At 47.5% G+C, this 19,163-nt stretch overlaps 1 protein-coding gene across 2 annotated transcripts; it reads left to right on the forward strand.

The window, feature by feature from the left end:
• The first annotated feature begins 816 nt into the window (after nt 1-816).
• LOC104151991 (aquaporin-7) lies at nt 817-17,655 on the forward strand. Of its 2 annotated transcripts, none has more exons than XM_068925822.1 (7): nt 817-887; nt 6,208-6,334; nt 9,542-9,668; nt 12,591-12,728; nt 13,273-13,391; nt 15,393-15,610; nt 17,243-17,655. In XM_068925822.1, exons 2-7 carry the CDS (start codon nt 6,245-6,247, stop codon nt 17,400-17,402), a joined length of 852 nt encoding a protein of 283 aa, XP_068781923.1. In that variant the 5' UTR covers nt 817-887; nt 6,208-6,244; the 3' UTR covers nt 17,403-17,655. The 2 variants fall into 2 exon arrangements, with proteins under 2 accessions (XP_068781923.1, XP_068781922.1); XM_068925821.1 differs by lacking the exon at nt 817-887 and adding an exon at nt 1,089-1,275.
• Nucleotides 17,656-19,163: the final 1,508 nt, after the last annotated feature.

Here is a 19,163-nt window from a genome sequence, read left to right on the forward strand (position 1 = left end):
GTGACGCCAGCACACACCCTGGGAGATGCCGACAGAATCCCATGCTTTTGCAGTAGCCTTTCCCACGCAGCTGCTGAAGTCTAGAAGGACATTTACAAGGTGCAAACTCCCAGCCTGCACAAGAGACAATGGGGTAAGTCTCCTCGAAAACAGGCTGTGACCAACAAGTGCCCACTTTCTCCCAAGGAGCACCCCTAATTCCACCTCCAGGTGCTCCACCCCCTCCTCTGTTCAGGCATCCGGGGCCCCTTCCATCTTGGCAATGGGCGTCAAGGTGGCAGTAGGAGAGCAGAGGAGCAGAGAAGGGAGCAAGTTGCAGGAGAAGACAAAGGCTCAGCTTACAGGTAGCAGTGAGGGATGGGGAAAGGATGGGAAGAGAGGCAGGGTGGAGGCAGGAGTGCACATGGAGGGTACGGGGGTATGGTTGTCCCTACTTGGTGGTGGGGTAGGCAGGGACAGGGGGTTGCGGGCAGGGCTGGGGGAGAAACCAGGTGTCCTGGACACCCAGTTCTTCACTCTGTCACCCAACAATGACACCAGCCCCATGTTCTAATGGGCACCTGCAGTGCCCACAGGGGCCCCCATGTGTCCTATGGGGAGACCGACCCCTTGTGACCCCTTCCTAGACAGCTCTGAAACCATGCTCTACTTTTAACAAGCAATAAAAGCCATGTAATTCTCCTCATGCTGACACTGCTGCTTCAGGGATTACCTAACATTGAGATAGCTTTAGCAATCTGGGGCAGGGAGGCTCTGACTCCCCCCCCCCACCCCCCACCTATGCCCTCCGTGAGTGAAACAGAGGGTTGCAGACTGCAAGAGACTCCCATCTTCATATCACCGCACACGTCTGATAGACCCTTCCAAACTCGCTTCTGCCTGACTAGGTAAGAGCTAGCCTCATTTTACAGAAAAGGGATCTATAACAGTGTGTAGAAAATGAGTATGAATTGTAGGGGGCCTGCACATATTGCTTCTCAGGTGGGAGGCAGAAACCTTAGCATCTCTTTCTATCAGCTCTCAGCTGAGATGCGGAAGGCTGTAACTGGAAGAGGCACTGTGAAGTGGGTTGCGTTGACAGGGGAAGTGGATGGTGCAGTTCTCTACGGCCCTTCCCGATTCTGATGGCCTCCAGCGTTTCATTGGTGTGCCCAGTGCAGAAGGGACAGGTGTGCTGATGGGATGTTTGGATGTTTGGCCAGCTTCGAGGCAAGGGGTGATGACATTCAGGATGATCTGAAAGGCCTTGGAGACTGGTGTCCTAGGAATGGGAAGGTACGTAATAGTACAGAGAGCAAAGGCATCTGCTTAGAGACAAATATCAGGTGCATCTGCTACTTGCTCAGTGCTTGACAGCTGTAAATGAGAGGAGAAAGACAAAATTAATGTGAGACAGTGTGATGCAGATGTATAGGATTTATCAAGTGATGTTCGTCCTAGACAGTTAAGGTCATATCAGAGCTGTTGCATGAGTCTCTGTGAGACCTGGACATGCAGATGATGACTGCAGAGGAGAAGGGAGCTAAGGCAGCTTTAACCCTCCTGTTAGCACAATCTGAGTGATCCCTGGTCAGGAAATGTGACCATGGACATGCGGCTCAGCAGCCCTTTCCTGCTGGGATCAGCGTCTGGCCTTGCTTCCCAAAGGAGCACGGGGATGTCTTGGTGCCAGGAGTAATCTTGTGTTCATTTAGTCTGAGGATGGAGCAAGCTGTCCTCATCCCACAGTGAGGAGCTCCTCTGCTGTGCTGTTTGTTAATGCTCCTTTCAGCCTCTAGTAAAAAGTTAATGTTCTACCAGCAGGACTGAAGCTAATGGAGTGGCAACATTCCAGCTGTTGATTAGCACAAATAAGAGAAAAATGAACTCCTGGGTGAGGAGGAAACACGTGCGCTGTCAAATTGAAACAGAGAAGTTATTGCTCACAGAAGCGCGACTCCCCTGGAGTCCGCAGGACCTCAGCCTTCCCAGTGCTGCCCTGGTGGGACCTGCGGGAGCTATTTCCCTAGCTCTTCTGTATGATATATGTCAACACCAACACTGTTAGTGGGGCTTCACTGAGCCAAAACCTCAGACCTTTATTACTAGCTCTGACAGCACACTTGTCTTCTTAGGGAAGAAAATGGATATGGTTTAGCAGGTCTTTGCTTCACGGGTAGTGGAAAACATGGCAAAATCTTTGTAGGATCAACGCTGAGTGACGTTTCCGTATGTGAGCAAGTCAAAGTAAACACTGGAGATGGCACAGAGCTAAACGTGAGCAGCTAATGCTGTTCTAACAAGACCTACCTTGTCTGCAGGACCACGTGGAACATCATTTCTGCTGAAAATTAAAGAATGCCTGTGTATGTGGAGTGGTGAGGGTGTTCTGTGGTCTTCCATCCTGTCAGTGTGAGTTATATCACTGACTTCAGTAGTGACATGTACCAGCCTGGACTGAGCTTGTCTCCTGCTAACATACAGCTTTGCATAGCTGTTAGAGTGTTTGAGCGAGCAGTTTTCCTAATGGGCTAAGCTTGGGAGATGACTGATGACACCTAATTCCTAACTTTAAGTGGGGGATTTTTGTGTGTCTGGCTTGTCCAATTCCTGAGATGATTGTTTGTGGTGCGAAGGATTTCCTGGGATGTTTTTCGTGTTCAGTCACGAAGCGCTCTGTTCCCCTCTATATGTGAAAAGCTAAATACGAACTCCAAAGTAACCCAAAGTGATAAAGTCTGGGAGCAACAGGGGCTCTTTTTATCCAGAAAGACTGGACATGCTTTGGGAGCCTGGAAGTGATTACTCTGAGAAAACACAAAACTTTTCTTGGATGATCATTTAAAGATTAAATGTGTGTCCCCTGGAAAATCTTATCCGATAGCATCTGTAAGAAATGAGTTAATGACTGTGATGAGGTAATGCTGGCACATAAACAAAGAGGTTTGAGAATGTGCTTGACTGGAAATTAGAAGAAAGTTTCTAATCTCCAGAGCAGCAAGTTCTACTAACAGACTTCCACCAGAAGGAGTAGGGGCGCTTACTCATAAAATGGAGAGGGGTCAGCTCATGAGGGATGGTGTGATGTGGCTGCTTGTGTTAGTAGGAGACTCTGTTTGGTGACCCCAGAGAGCCTCATCAGCCTTACAGATATGTGAAACCATCCAAGAGGTATGAACATGTGATGCTGGGCGACCAGCAGATCTTCGATCTCCAGCCCTTGGCTGACTCAGATGGCTGTTTGTGCTCATTCATGATCATTACACTTGGATGTAGATAGTAAGGGCAGTCCAGCTCACCTGGCATCGGATCCCTGCTGTGTAGGTGTGCCTGTTGGAGCTGATCACTTCATGCCCCCAGTGGTGACACTGGAGGGAAACTGCCAGCTGCAGGAGTGACTCACAAGACTGGCCTCAGATGCCTATCTTAGGTGGGGACGAATCACCCTATGGAGCTGCCTATTTCTCTTTGTTGATCATAAAGAAAGTGCAGGGTGACAGGCTCAGACTTAAACACTTTGGTTTTGCATGCTGTTAGAGCAGAGGTACTCTGCCCTACAGGAGTCAGAGAAAGGTATTTGTTTTGTTACGCTCCTTTGCAGATTGCCTTTCTTTAATGCACAAAATGACCAGAAGAACCCTCAAAATAAAGGAGTCAGACATTTTTCAGCAGCCAGCACAGGATCTTGTCTAAGCAGTTTTAAGGGGGAAATTAATGTCTCAGTGCCACCTTGTGGAACCATCTATGTAAGAGGACAGACAGTGGCGAGAAGTGCATCCAGTGCCATACTCCTCAAACTGAGATTCACGGGGCCGTCCTAAACAGTCTGGTGCTGGACCACGGGCTGCATTATGCTGTAAGCGCGAAGGCACCACTCTTGATCCCTTCAGCTGACCCAACGCTCCACGTGTGCCCCTTGGCCCAGGATCAAACTCCTTTTCTGCCTGATTGTCTACAAGAAAAAGATACTGGGAAAGGCTACCCTAGAAGCACGTTACAGTTTTAGGGCACTTGGTGATTTCGGTAATCGTGCTTCAAATGTAATGATTAAATCAAAGATTTCCACTGGAACCTGCGATCTCCTTCTTGCCTAAGATGAGCGCAGGTCCGCAGGAGCCCAGCACTCCTGGAAAATGCCTGTCCACTTCTCAGTCCAAATTAGAATATATAGGTACCTATAGTTATGTTCAAAAATGGTACAAAACCTGTCAGAGACAATGCAGCTGCTTTCTTGTTTGTAAAATGAAGGCGTCTACTTGAAAGGCCCCTTGAGATCTAGGAATGAAAACCAAAGTTGTAGGTCCAGATATGGGGTGTACAGACTGATTCACACTCACATTCGTCTCAGAAATGCTGTGTGAACTCCAATACACACTGATGCCAGGACTTCAGCTTTACATCTCAGCTGGAAACTACCACGTGCAGAAGAAACTCCAGGCTCCCCTCACTGCCCTGGATTGGCACTCCCAGGTTCACATTTGTGTGCGCCACTAATAAATGTTTGCATGGCAGAGAATCAAGTGACCTGGAAGGATCTATTTGTCCCTTTTTCTGTGACACACTATGGCTCACAACCCCATAGGAGAAAAAGCTTTCTAAGTAGGAAGGTACTGTAGGAGCACCCTTTCCAGCAATGTGATCATCATCCCTCATGATTAAATGATATCCCAGACAGCCTAGTAATTTACTGTATATTTAGCCAGACAGTTCAATGAGATCAATAACTAATTTGTTGCTGGAGGAGGGCTTGTCCCAGTCCATAAAAACCTTCCTTGCTGCAATGTAGAAAATCATCTATGGAGAAGAGAGGAGAAATAGCTTCCTAGGTTCTTCCACAGAGTTGCACAATGTCCTGCGGGTGAGAGAAAAGTTCATGAACTTTTGCAAAGCAGTAGGACAGCGTGAGGCATCACCAGAGACAGAGTTAGCAGAACACTATGTCCCAATCCATGAAGCTGCTTGTGCCTCTTCCGGAGCTGTGTGTCACATCCCCTTCAGACAGATACTTAGAAACCGCAGCAGGGTTAGAGGAAAGTGAAGAAAAGCAGCAAAGAACTGGACAAGGCTCATGGAAAAAGGTCCCTGAGAGCTCAGTGGGTTTAATAGAGTGTAGTTGAACAAAGAGTGATTGAAAAGGTATTAAAAAATTTCTACAGTGGTGGGGTAAGAGCATTATTGCAGGTGGTAGGCAGGAAGATAAACAGAGGGAATCAGAAGGTTGAGATTTTACTGTTCAGTGTGGGAGAGTGAGGGCTCTGCTCTGGTACCCAGGTGAGAGCAAAGACATCCATCTCTTATTTCTGGGATCCAGGTGTGAAGCTGTGTTTATTCCTTACACTAATTCCCTGTTCCTGCCATAACTACATGCTGGCATTATGCCATGCAAGCACTGCGCTCTGCAAACTACACAGTTGTTAGCTTTTCTCTAGGGATCATCACCAGAGATAGGTCTCTCCTGGTGCCACATGAGAGGACAGGAGGGAGGGTGTGGTGAGGAGGCTCTGCACTAGCATGACTAGAGCTGTGCACACGGGGTGCAGTCAGTGTGTCCAGCTGCATGGTGCAGCAGGACCCAGAGCAACAGAGAACCGGGCAGAGCATTTCTGGCAGCCTTGCTGTGGCTGAAGAAAAGAGTCCCGGCTGCTGAACTAAGGAAACACAACCTGCAGAACTGTCTTGGGAGATCAAATGTTCAACCTGTAGCAACTCTACAGCCATTCTCTGCTTCCTGACCATGGACAGTGGTGTATACTTGCTCCAGACAGAGCATCCTCACTGCCCGCTAAGCATGAGCAAGATAGTCCTTCAAAGTGCAGGCAAACAGTCCTAATCCCACTCATTAAAGGAGAACGGCACCAAGCCACCAGCCAGCAGGTTACAATGCAGAGCACAGACAAAATTCCTATTTATTGTCTGTGCCTGTGGAAAAGGTTATGGAGAATGAGGTACTTTAATAACACAGTGAGGCTGTTTACAGCTCCATCTCTCTGGAGACACACTGCTCCTGGGCAGAGGTGCAGAGCTTGCAAGGCACTGGCAGCAGAAATGTTGCATCTTCACCATTCAGATTTAAACGGATGGCAGATGAGAGAGACTTTAAAGCTGGCTGCTATTTTATTGGCTTGTTCATCTTTAACCAAATGAGTGAAGGTGTCTGAGGGTGAAAGGAGGTTGCCAAGTTTCAAAGGGTAACTTAGCTCAGCGCAATGAAGTCTGCTCTCACAACAGGAGCTCCCGCAGCTGCACGCTGGAGCCGGAGAGCAGAATGCTGGAGAAAATTCAGAAGGCGCTCACAGTTCATAACAGAACCATCAGGGAGCTACTGGCAGAAGCACTGGGGATGTTCATCCTGATGGTAAGGAGGAGATGGGCCCAGATGTGCATGTCTGTGTATGTGTGTGTGTGGGGGGGTGAGAATGTAAATATTTGCAGCAGCAGTCTGTAAGTGCAGTGGTTTCCTGCCACATCCTCAGCGTTGCTCATCAGCTGGTTATTACTGCTTAACCCTCTCCTCTGGTCCCATGGCAGCTTTGCATCAGGGTAGACAATCTGTTGAAAACCTTCTGGAGGAAAAAGGCAATGCAAGTGGTAGGTGGGGCACTGAGAGAAGGTGAAACACGTCGGGATGAACAGGCTGTTCCAGTTCTCTTCTAGGAAAAAAGAAAGATGAGACTCTGAATGAAAACAAACAGCGGTGTCTGGTCAGATAGGACAACACAATGCTTGTGACAAACCCCCTTAAACTCACAGGCAGCTAATTGGTGCTCTTCTCCCTGTGGTACTGAAGGGGATCGTGCAGGCTGAGCAGCTACCACTCATGCCTACCTGAGATCCTGCGCAGGATTCAGAAGAGCAGCGGGCAGATCCTCAGCTCTTTTGCCACTGACAGTCTCTGTGAAACGAGAACAGCGTTCATTCATTTTCCTGTTGGGGTTGCCAGGGTAATTAACGCTTGTGAAACTCTCTGGAGCCACAACCCACCATTAGGAAACATAATTGCCAGGTGTAAAGCATGCCAGGAGTTTGTCTTCAGTTGTCTTATGCTGGCAAATGAATAGCATTTATCTCAAATCATACAAAAACTCTTCCCTTGCCTGAGAGATCTCTTGCCCGTGAAGTGAAGTGGTTTTGCGCTTCCAGGCTGCTTCAGAGGTTTTTGGGGGAGAGGGCAAGGAAGGCAGGGGTGACTGCTTTGCAGTCAGAATTGAGCACTGGTATTGGTGCAGTGCCCTGCTGGGATCAGAGCCTCAGCGTGTTAACCCATCACAACAAAACGAGATCTTCTCTCTGAAAAGGTCCAGTAATTGCCATTGCTAATTTATTATACCTGGACATAGCCTGTAAGCAACTCTGGGCAGAGAGAGGCAGTTTAGTTTGGACAGAGGCTGCCACAGAAGGGCTGAGGATTGCTCAAATAATTTATACTTGGAGATTTCCATAAGCATGGGGACCTTTTGACATAGCTGTCTGCACAGACAAAGGTGCTTTTTTCAAGGACAATAACCGCATGTGCAAAGGATACTTGCATTTTATCACATCATCTTGCTTATATAGTCCCTTGAAATCCATTCCTACTGCACAAGTCGTTCTACACACATTGGACATCAGAGTAGAGACATCTGTGACTCCTCAGCAAGAGCTAAGTAAATATTTTTCCTTTTCCATCACCTTTGTTTCTGGTGGCAAAACTTCCTGGCTGATAAAGAACAACTTCAGGGGAGTGCTGCCAGGGTAGCAGCCCAAGGAGGATTCTGAAGAATTCTTGTCTTTGTGCCCAGGACTCTGACAGTTCAAGAGAGAGTTTGGGGCCAGCAACTCATGCTGACTCTTCTCTCACTGAGCTCCATGAGATTATAGAGTGGGAGGAAGGATACGGCACATTAACCAGCCCCATCAACGGTTGGTGGCAAATAACAACCAGCATTCAAAGGTAGCCTCTCTGGCAACCCCCTGCCCCTTGTTGCACCTGGGAACGTCTTCTCTGCATCTCCAGGACTCGGGCTGTCTGTTATTTGGACAATAGCACCTAGCCAGGACAGGGGCTCCTGTTTCAATAGACAGGCAATGTTCATAAAGGAGGGAAGCAGGCAGCTGGAGAAAATGGCACTGGGAGTGGGGAGGTAGGAAAAACAAAGGTTATTTGGGGGTCATGAGAATAGAAGAAATCACCAGAGGTTTGGCTCTGTGCTGCAAAATAGCTTCTTTGGCCTGTCTCTTACTTTTTTCAGGACAAAAAAGTTTCAATTCGGCTTTAATAGCAGTCCCCTGCTCTGCTCCCCTTCCTCTGAACTTGCATGCATTCCTGCAAAACTTGTGTCCTTTCTTACATATTTGATTCTCTTGGACCTGCCTTTGGAAAGGCTCAGAAATAAGCAGGAAAGAGTTTTGTAAGGGCTTTGCGGATGCTGGAGGACATCCCGGCGAACGCTTTGGGTGGTTTTTGCTGAGGCAAACACTGTGCAGGCTGTGACCCTATGTGGACCATGCAGCGAGGTCTGAAGAGATGAGAAAGGTGAGAATAGCATCTCTGGGGAAGGGGATTTTGGTGTTTGAAGGGGAAGAGGAAGAGCATGTGCATGAGATGAAGCTTGGATCCAGAGACAGCAGTAAAGATCTGAGCCAAAACAGGACAGCCCAAAGCAGAAATATAGGTGCTGCAGAACATTTTGACTTATTTCTTTGAGGGGTATGTTACCTGGTCCTTGTCTTCCCTGAATAAACACTGGTATAGTTTAAGGTACGGGATACTCTAAGCCCTAAGCAGTTTGAGAGGCAGAGACCTCAAAAGAAGCGTTGTCATTCTGTAGATTTCTGTGTAAGAGCTGTGAAAATAAATGATTTTTCCAGCCTCTGAGCACATTAAAAGAGTTAACTATATTTACTTTCAGGACAGAGTAATTTCTTAAATATGTATTTTCCTGCTGGAATGAAGTATTTACATTTCTTTTTATCTTTTTCCTGGTTGCCTTTTAGTCACTAAAAAAATAATGAAACCCTGGCTGTTTTCAATTCATAAACATATGCATTGAAAGGAAAAGTCAAATCAGAATTTCCTTCATTGTTTTTGGCCAGAATAAGTTACCAAAATTAGAGTCAAGTTTGGCAAACAGCTTTATCTTGACCAAACTACATTTTTAGACAATAAATTGAAAGAAAAAACAAAAAAAAAAGAAAAGAAAGAAAAGAAAATAAGAATTTGCCCAGCCTTCATTCCATCCGACTTGGGCTGCTGTCTTTGAGATGTCTGTTGTGACTCTGTCGCTGGGTTCATGCCCCTGACTCCATGCAGAGAGGCCTTCACCAAGACTCTGAATCATCTCATTTGAGCCTCAGACCAGAGCATCTGGCACCACTAAGGAATACCCACGTACCTGTTCGATTTTTGCAGGAGGGCTTCACTCTTGTTTGATCTCCTGGCCATGGGCACCTTAGAGTCTTTCCACTTGTGAGACCCTTTGGAAATTTGTTAGTATTACTGAAAAAGTGCCGAGGAATCACAGTCCACCACAGCAGTAGTACTACTTTTAACACTCCTTTCTTTCTTTCTTTTTCCATTCACTAGCTCTTTGGCTTGTCTTCTGCTGCTCAAGTGACTTTAGGACGAGGAGAATTTGGGCAGTATCTGAGCATCAATTTGGGATTTGGCATTGGTGTCACCTTGGGGATCCATGCAGCTGGAGGAATCTCTGGTGAGTAGGACACCTGAGCACAGGAGATCTTTATGTCCTGCAAAGGCCATAGGTCAGGGGGCAGCAAGACTGGGCTGTGGAGCTGCGGATGGCAGCATGGCAAGCAGAGCAGCAGCCTCACCAACAAGAAAGGCAGTTCCACCATGCCCAAACAAGAAGAGCAGGGCAGGTCTGGTGACACTAGTGACTACCAGGGTCAGCCTTGCGATCCTGTGATTGCCAGACAAGTCCGCAGGGATGATGCAGGCCTGAGGTCAAGCCAAAGAGTCGAGATGGCAAGGCAAGATCAGGATCAGCAAAGTAAAGGGCGGGCACAGCATACCTACACTATGTTGAGAGCCTGATCTTAAAGGCATGTCCCGAGCCGAGATAGAGGATGCATGGGTAGGTGCCCCAGATGAGGTTTCTCCCAGCTCCTGCTCACAACTCAGTCGCATTGAGAGCTGTCTGACTCAGGGTTACACAGCTGTACCAAATCAGAGCAGACTTTGAACACAGCAGCCAAACACATGTGGTGGTGGTGGGGAAAGAGGTTGCAGAGGAGGATTACAGAGAAAGATCACAGAAATGATGTTCCAGGTTGCACATTACAGGTAATTAGAGCCTGTTCCTGCAGTCAGGGCCCTGATAAAGTGGTGCAGGAAACACAGTGGGTATTCTGGGGACTCCTTGCTCACCTGTAAGGCAAGTTGGACGGAGACAATGGGAGAGATTCAGCCATCTGGTGTTGTCAGAGTCATCAGAGAAAGGTTTCAGCAGTGCCCACATTAGGCACTTGGGATATGCCCAAGGAGATAAGAAGTTTGGAAAACATGCTGCCAGTATGACCCATGAGGAAGTAAATCATTTATTGCCAAGGAGATCTTGCTGCTGATGTTGCAATAAGGAATGATATGCAAATTTTCTCCTTATCATCCACACCCATGCACACATATCCACACACACAAGCACACTCTGCACTCACACAAGGTGGTATTTCAGGCCTATGGGACGGTATCTCTCATGCGACAGAGCATTACCTCTTGCCTTGTGCAATTTCTGCATTCATCCGCCCCAAGTGAAGAGATAAGGGCTCTAGCAGGCAGAAAATGAAAGCAAGTCCTTGCTCTCGAGCTGTGGGAGAAGAGAGATGCCCAAAGCTGGGGATGGCTTTGAAAAGAAACTTGTTCCACATGAGTCAGCTCTTAGTCTCCTTGTCCATTTGGAGCTGGTGAATTCACCCTGGGGAAAGCGAGCAGAGCAAAGGGGGTCCCTTCAGTCCATGGCGACGTTTGAGATGAGGTCTCAGCTCAGCCAGCAACAGATGGGTTCTGGAGCCAGCAGCAGGGCTCCTTGGCATTGTGATTTGGCTTCACTTGCATCATAAGATGCTTCTTGTGATCACTGAAATGGCTGGTTCATGCTCACAAGGAATTAGAGGATGGAAGAAAAAGGGATGTCCCCCAGTTTCAGTTGTGATTGTGGGACTGTAGCAGGCAGCACATGCACTTTAACCTCACTCTGTCTTGCACTTTGATAAGACCTTTGTGAGTCTGGAGGAGGAGAAGCCCACTGAGCTTGTAACATTTACTGATGCCCAGAGTTTAAACCTACTAGACGGGACAAAGCAAATATTTCCATTGGACTTGTGGGGAGATTAGGGCTGGAGAACAGAAGTGATTTGTGCTGAGCACACAAGAATTATGTGGCCTAGGCCAGAACAGAACCTGGATCCACTCAATCTTTCTCCAACAGCACCATGGAAATACCACAGAAAATGTTCCCTCAAAATAAGGAAAACTGCTCTTGTGCTATATGAGAACCAGGTGCTAAAAGGTTTAACGAAATGCAGTCTAAGATTACAAACTCTGCAAATGAAGGACCATGTCTGCTCTGGACCAGTGGGCATAACCATGGTCTGGGCAGGAACAGCCATCCTCCTAAGCCATCTCAATGCAGTGATATCCAAGAGCTCAGCTGAGCCCCTGCTGACAGCCCTGTACAGAGTTTTGCGTTACAAACATACAGATATGCGGGCCTCACTGGCTGATTTCAGTTTGTTACCCTAGCATCTAGTGCCTTGCTGCCAGAGGTGCTAAGAGCCTGCATCTGCCATTAGCTCGGGGCACTCAGCTCTGCCAGAATCAGACTCTCCTTGCCTATCAGATGTTTTCAGAGGTTGTTCCATCATTTAGGATATGATTTGTAACCAATATACATAACTATATAAAAGGTGGGTGATGCGTCTAAGGTCTGGGCTCCCTTTAAGCTGAATGGAGAGAAGCCCATATAGAAGGAGACTCATTCCATGCCAGGAGAGGTGTCTCTGATAAGCAAGATGACCTGCTTTCTGGGAGCAGCCTGTGGTCTACAGTGTGCTAAGCAGAGGATATTGAACTCTCAGAGGACTAAGGCTAGGTGCTCTGTACCCTGCATCATGCAGGGATATTGCAGTCACCCGGCTAGCAGTACCCCAGCTGGAGGAGATGCCACCACTGTGAGTTGCTCAATAAAGTGATGGGCAAGCATTTAACTGGTCCCGGGGAAACCACAGGGGAGATCCACACCGTGCTCAGCGAACTAGAGCTAAAAGCTGCTCCAGAGTCAGGCAGGAGTTCTCAGCCTGCCTGTGTTTGGGCCCATAGCAGCCCATGAGCTCATACACTCTTACATGCTTTGGTCAGGGTGGAAGCCTCAGACTGCAGGTGTAAATGACAATCTGAAATGCAAGTCAATGAAGGAGCAAGCTGGCTAGAAGGATCCCTGTCTCCAGGGAAAATGGGTCAGCTTTGTGCAGGAGGGAGACCCTGCCATCGTGGCTGGGAGAGGGTTGCTGCTTGGCATTCCTGAGCAAGGTCTGGGTCGCTACCTGTGGTATGGGAGACATGCTCCAGAACAGGCCCTTCAGAGCAGATGTCATTCTCTTCTGTTGTGATCTTGCAGGAGCTCATCTGAACGCCTCCATTACCCTCACTCACTGCCTTTTAGGCAACCTCCCCTGGAAAAAGTTACCAGTTTATCTGCTCGGCCAGTTCCTGGGCTCCTTTTTGGCAGCAGCTACTGTTTTTGGCATCTACTACGGTATGGTTGTTTCTTTATCATGGCAGGGGTGGGCGGTGATGTGGACATCATTTCAGTCTTAGCTCACAGTTCACCAAAATGTTTCCCTTTATCGTACCCACCGTAATGTCTGAGTGAGGCAGGCAAGCTATTGATTAGTGAGACAGATCATTACAGCTCAAGGCCAACGCAGGGCCCAGGGCATTCCCACTACCAAAACCTGCCTCAAGGCTGGTAGCTGCATTTTGGCAGTGTTTTGTTTTTAAGGGTCTGCAAGTCCTCCAGTGCCCCTGCTGGGGCAGAGGGAGGAAAGCCTCCCAGGGCTATATGAGCATTCAGCCTCCATGAGGCCCCCAGAGAAGGGATGGGGAGCTGACAGGTTAAAGAAGCAACTGTGGACCAAAGTGAGACCATGCTCTGGAAGGGGTGTGCTGCTCTGGTGATGTCTTTCGCATTTTTTCCTGTTTGTGTTTGCACTGGCTGCAGTGGGTAGACATCTGTCCATGCTGCATGCAATGAACTCTGTGGGCTGCTGTGCTAACTCCCCTAACTCCGTTTCTCCTAGATGCACTGTATGACTATACCAAGGGGAACTTTACAGTGACGGGACCAACTGCCACAGCGGGGATCTTCTCCACTTACCCTGCTCCATACATGTCCTTGCTGGGAGGCTTCCTCACAGAGGTCAGTGGGTACAGCTGTGGAGTGCTTGGGGAAGGTGGATGGCAATAGGTGCTGTTGCAAGTCTGCTACAGAGGCCTCACCGTGCTAAGTGTGCATACCCAAGCACAACCCTTGCTCCAAGGAGACCACTGTCCTTAGAAGCATCTGGCTGCAGGTAGGGTTCAAGGCAGCTTGGTGGCTAAGTTGGTCCAAGGGGAGCAGGAGCACAGAAACCATGTGCTCAGGCTGGGTGAGTAGCCTAGGTCAGGGGAGGATTCGGTCAGGATTCTAGCCCAGAGTATGGCCAGTACAGGTCACTGTGTTGATACAAGCTGTGCTGGAGAGGGCATTAATGGGAGGAAAGTTCCAAGCATGAGATCTCATCTGCATGGTCCCTCGAGATGACGTGGGAGACTGAAGGACTCAGTTCCTCCAGCCAACTCAATACAGTCTGCTGCCGTGGGGCCAAATCTACTCCCTTTTCTGCGTGTGGTGGGTTAAGTCACTGCAAATCAGACCTCAAGCCAAGGTCTACCTGCTCCTTCCAGCCCCATGCTTGTCTCAGGAGAAATGCCAAGCCTAAAGGATAACACTTCCAGGCTGCTTCTCAGCTCAGTCTGAGTGCCCTATAGGCACTTCCCCTTGTACTCAGCCCAAGCAATGGGAAATTTGAAGCTGAGGAATGGCATGAACCATCTCCCATGGCTTCTGGGCAATACCCTGAGTTGTTCTTCCTGTCCTGGATCTTACACCCCCTCTGTATTCTCAGGTAGCTCTCCTGGCTACCCCTTAACCAGTACAGGTGGCCTGGGACTGACTTTGCAGGAATACAGCCTGTCTGGATTGAACCTCTGGGGGTTTGAACAGCCCAGTTGGCAACGAATACAGGTTATTCCCAGCACGTAACACAATATCAAGATGTCCAGAAATAAGAGAGGGATAAAAGCTTGTCTCAGATATTAAGACCACTCTCAGTTTTGTTTTTTACCATTAGATTTTCCATCAGAAGGCTTGACAGTGAGTGCAAACCACCTGCACAGCAAGCCAATGAGACAGCTATATACTTAGTCATTGTAATCCCCACTATTGCTCTGCTGAGTCTGTCATGGAGCAAAACCATCCTGATATTGTTTCCACCCGCTTTGAGTACTTACTCCTTTGGGGATGCCTCAGAGGATTTGGAGTTATTCCCGAGTGTGTCCCATACTCTGCAGTGCTACAGCAGAAGGCACATTCACGTTTAATTCGAGTCTGAGAAAGCCCATGCTTTTGTTTCTAAGCTGATGAAGCTCTGCTTGGCCATGAAGGGAAGCATGGTGAGAGCTGGAGAGCCTCCAGATGGTCACCCGATTGCTCAGCCTTCTATGGAGCATGCAGTGTCCTTGCTGCATAAGAAAGCAAATGACAAGGTGTTGCCAAGAGCTACAGGTTTCTGTTCTTCCTGTCATCATTGCAAGCAATCCAAGGATCTCCAGGTGCATTCTCTGAAGCAGAAAGAGACAAGTGCAGTCACCTCTATTCAAATCCCAGTCCCTGACATGTTGGGCAGTGCAGATCTAAGAATGTCAGCTACGCATAGTGACAGATGGGAGATTCAGTTTCCCAGATGAGAATCTGGTACCCAGTTTGAGTTGACAAGTCTCTCCCTTTAGACTGAAACAAATTCGCCTTATTAGCACAGTTTATTACAGCTCTGCCTCTATCAGCTGAGATGTACTTAAAATTAACTGAGTCCCTAACTTGAAGTTTGGAGAGAGGTGACAGCTCTGCAAAGTTCAAATTAGTCCTCTCCTAGAGCATTTTTTTTGAGGAAATAGAGACATTTTTTCTGGGAATTAGGTCAAGCCTTTTTTTAGGACCGCCTATGAAGACTGAATAACATTGGTGTCCTCCCTGACTTGACCAGAGCTTGAATCCCACCTGCTTTTCCAATCTGGGAAGTCACCACTTCTCTATTGAGCACGATCCTTTTGTCTTTGCCATTCTCTCTACTGACCTGCTTTCCCTTTCCTGCTCCTGCAGTTTATAGCGACGGTGATGCTGTTCTTGGGCATTCTAGTTATCCATGATGAGAAAAATAACGGAGCCCTGAAGGGCACGCAGGCCCTGCTGACGGGTATCCTGGTCCTAGGCATTGGCCTGGCGATGGGAATGAACACAGGCTATGCCATTAACCCCTCCCGGGACCTGCCCCCAAGGATTTTCACTGCCATTGCTGGCTGGGGAATGGACGTCTTCACGTGAGTGACCTGTTTTGGCTTTTATACTGCCAAGCTCATAAAGAGAGCAGATAAATCCAAGATAAAACAGTCATAGAGCCTACGTACAACTGGAGTTCGAGCCTGATTCCCAGTAGGTCTTGTGATGAAGCAATTTTTTCGACCAAATGACACTATGCCTGCAATGTGGACTCTCCCTTTACAATAAGTGGGGTTGTACATAGGAGAGCCCCGTGTGTGGCATACGCATAATTTGGGGTACACCAAATCTCCAGCACGGGATTCAGCTCCACATTCAGCTATCTAAATTTAGGCACCTACAACACAGTTTACATGTGAGTAGAGATCTAGCTGATTATTGCAGTGAGTAGAGAGTCAGAGAACTATTCAGACGACCTGAAAGTAGGTAGCTACAGCTGGATTGCTAAATAGCTCTCATAAATTTAGGTGTCTGAATCTGGAGATGAAACCCTACCTTCTACTATCTGGTAGGACTGGGTCTCATGCTATGGCTTTTCCCATGGTGAAGGCATTAGTAGAGTCTCTCTCCTGTCCCTGCTGCCCATTTTCATGAAATGAAGAAAATATCATTGAGCGCTTGACCTCTCTATAAAGTTTGGTGGAAGAAATGCAGATGGGGAAGGGGTAAAGGTGGATCTCTCTGGCAGTAACGTTCACTGGGAGTCCATAGATTATTTCTTAAGGAAAGCAGGAAACCTGCAGGAAGTGCAGAGCTAGTTTCCTAGGCCAACAGAGAGAATGACTCTACCACCAGCAATTAGGCTGACGGATGCAGGATCTGATTAAGCCAACTGTGTCAGGTTAGTCACCTGGCTTTCTCTAAAGCAGCGTATGAAGATGAAATAATTGAAAATCAAATCGCATTTTGCTAGCACTACAACAACTATGCGCTTGTGTGGCTATGGTGTGATGCTACGAGCGGTAGCGGTAGCGTGAACGCTGAATGCTAATCTGTGTAAGGCATCCAGCAAAGTGTAATTCCTGGTAGGAGGATGAATCCTATGGTTAAACCACAGGCCTAGAAAGCAATTCTGAGTTAACTTCCCTACTCTCCATGATCCTTTTTGCGCACATCGCTTATGCTTTCTGTGTCTATCAATAGTGGAAGCTACCTATCTCCTATACACGAAGTTGTGGAGAGCTCATGGATTTCATATGCTGTGATATGAAGCCCATGGAAACCATAAAGATCCTCTCTTTGACCGAGCAGATTCTGCATCAAGCCCTTAGACTCCCTGAGACTTTCAGTTAGACAGCTCTTTGGCAGTGAAAAACAAACTCTTGTCAGAACAGTTATTTCCTACAAGGAAAGATAACTTTGCTAGCATAGAACTGCACCCCACATCAACAAAAAGCTCTAAGGAGCGATTTAGTTGCCCTTCATTTCAAACATGGTAGAGTATGCAGGAGATTTGCAATGGGCTTGTGGATATGGCATAGGACCTATGGGAGACTCACAGCTTCCGGGAGCTGCTGCTAGAGCAGCCAGTATGTGGGAAGGTACTAGACACCTTTGCTTACATAGCTCACTCTTGCTCTAGCAGTCTAAGCTCATCTTGCTTCATGCTGTGCAGCAGCAGGGCAGTGGTTTCAGTCTGGCTCACCAAAAGCCTGTTCTGTGTTTCCTTTCAGGGCTGGACACGGCTGGTGGTGGATCCCACTCATAGCTCCAACACTGGGAAGTCTTTTTGGTGTTTTAATCCACAAACTCTTTATTGATTTTCACAATCAGCCCGTTCTGGAAAGTGGAAATGAGAAAAGACAGACAGACGTGGAGATTTCTAGGATGTGACAGCCATGTCTCCCAAGGAAAGGGCCTGAAAGGAAAGCTTACTTGGACCATGTGCACTGACAGTCAAAAGGGAACTGAATGGATACCAGCACATGCAATGACACTACTAGTTACGCTTTCCTACACCCCGCACATGGAGAAATGGGAGACAAGTTTTTAATAAAGCAGTTCTGCTCGTCCAGACAAACTGGGTCTCTGAGACACTAGGAAGACCTGGATAGGGCTAGACTTGTCTATGACCCACAGAAAATTTTCAAACTCGCAGCGTAAAAAATGTATCAAAAAGAAAAGAAAAATCACACTCCAGAGAAAAGCAAAGCAGAGCTGCAAGACTCTGGATAGCTATAAGTCTATAGCAACCAAAATATAAGATCCAACAGTTAGGAATGAAATAAGCTGTCAGGGGATCATGTCAGTGAAAACACAGGAAATACTACTTCACAGTAGTAGGAACAGCTTAAAGAAATGTCAACCAATAATATTATTTGTAAGAGCTAGATACTATACTAATGAATCAGAGGTTTAGATTTGTTTCCATTTGCTAATTTGACACCCTAGCATCTACTCTGGCAGAGCACAAAGAAAAGCAAAGGCATTGACAGTCTGAAATAGGCTCTTCACTTTTTGGCTTTTTTTATCTGAACATTCAGCAAGCACTGAAAAATTTGTAAGCTGCAGGATCTCACGATTCCTTGTACAATTCTCCTGGAACAGGGTAGGGGATGTTTTGTGCTATGTTGGCATGGTGGAACCATGTTTGTTACTGATGGGTTAGAGTTTAGCTACCAGTATACGAAAGGATTATAACAGCTTCTTTGACAGCACATCCAAATGATAAAACAAAGGAACAGCCTTTCTCCACTGTGACTTCACCAGAAACGTGGGAAGAGACTGCTGTGCTTCAGCAGGAATTCTGCCACCTCCATCTGAAATACTGAAAGGGCCTGCAACAGCCTGATAAGTCTGAGAAAGCATTGGACCAGAAGCAAAACAATAGCAGAAGGTGCCTGCAGAAGGCCAGGTGATACAGTTTAACTCCTCTAGAAAGTTCTTAAGCAAATCTGGTACATATGTCAAGCAAATGACTGAGGCTCCAGGGTCGGATCCTGCAAATAGGCACAACACAGGAGTCTCCAAGGGTAGGATGTGACAGACCATCACTGCTGCACACAGTCCCAGAAACTGGCATTTAATGGCTTTGACAATTGATTATTCACATCTCACTATTAAATAAAGGGACTATCAATGTACCACTGTGGCATGAGGTAGGGTGGCAGAAATTAACCTCCCTGCTTCCTCATTTGAATTGACCTTGTCTTACTAGAGCAGTTACAGCAGGTCCTTCACCTGGAAAAAGATGCACATCATCTTAAGAGGGCTGAAGAGCATTAGAGGATTTTCTTTAGTGTAGGGGATGCGAGAGGGCAGCTGCCAGGCAACCCTTGGAGGGCTCTCTGAGCAGCCACACTTGAGGGTGGGCTGCAGGGAGTGCTGGAAGCCAGAAAAGCATGGCAGAGCTGGGGCTGATGGTTGCACAGATTTTTGAATGGTGAGCGTAGGACAGAAGCAGAGCTGCTGTCATACAGCTGAGACTTTTGGTCTGTGTGAACTAAACTAGGAGCTTCAGAGTAGCTCAGGGTGGGATCAGCGTAAAGACACTCTAACCCTTCCCTTCTTCACTGCATAAAAAACAATCCGGCCTGCACCCTGCTATTACCATACATCCTTGTGCATATACTCCCAAATGCATCTTCAAATACC

The sequence above is a fragment of the Struthio camelus genome, chromosome W (genome assembly GCF_040807025.1).
Source record: "Struthio camelus isolate bStrCam1 chromosome W, bStrCam1.hap1, whole genome shotgun sequence".
Lineage (NCBI taxonomy): Eukaryota > Metazoa > Chordata > Aves > Struthioniformes > Struthionidae > Struthio > Struthio camelus.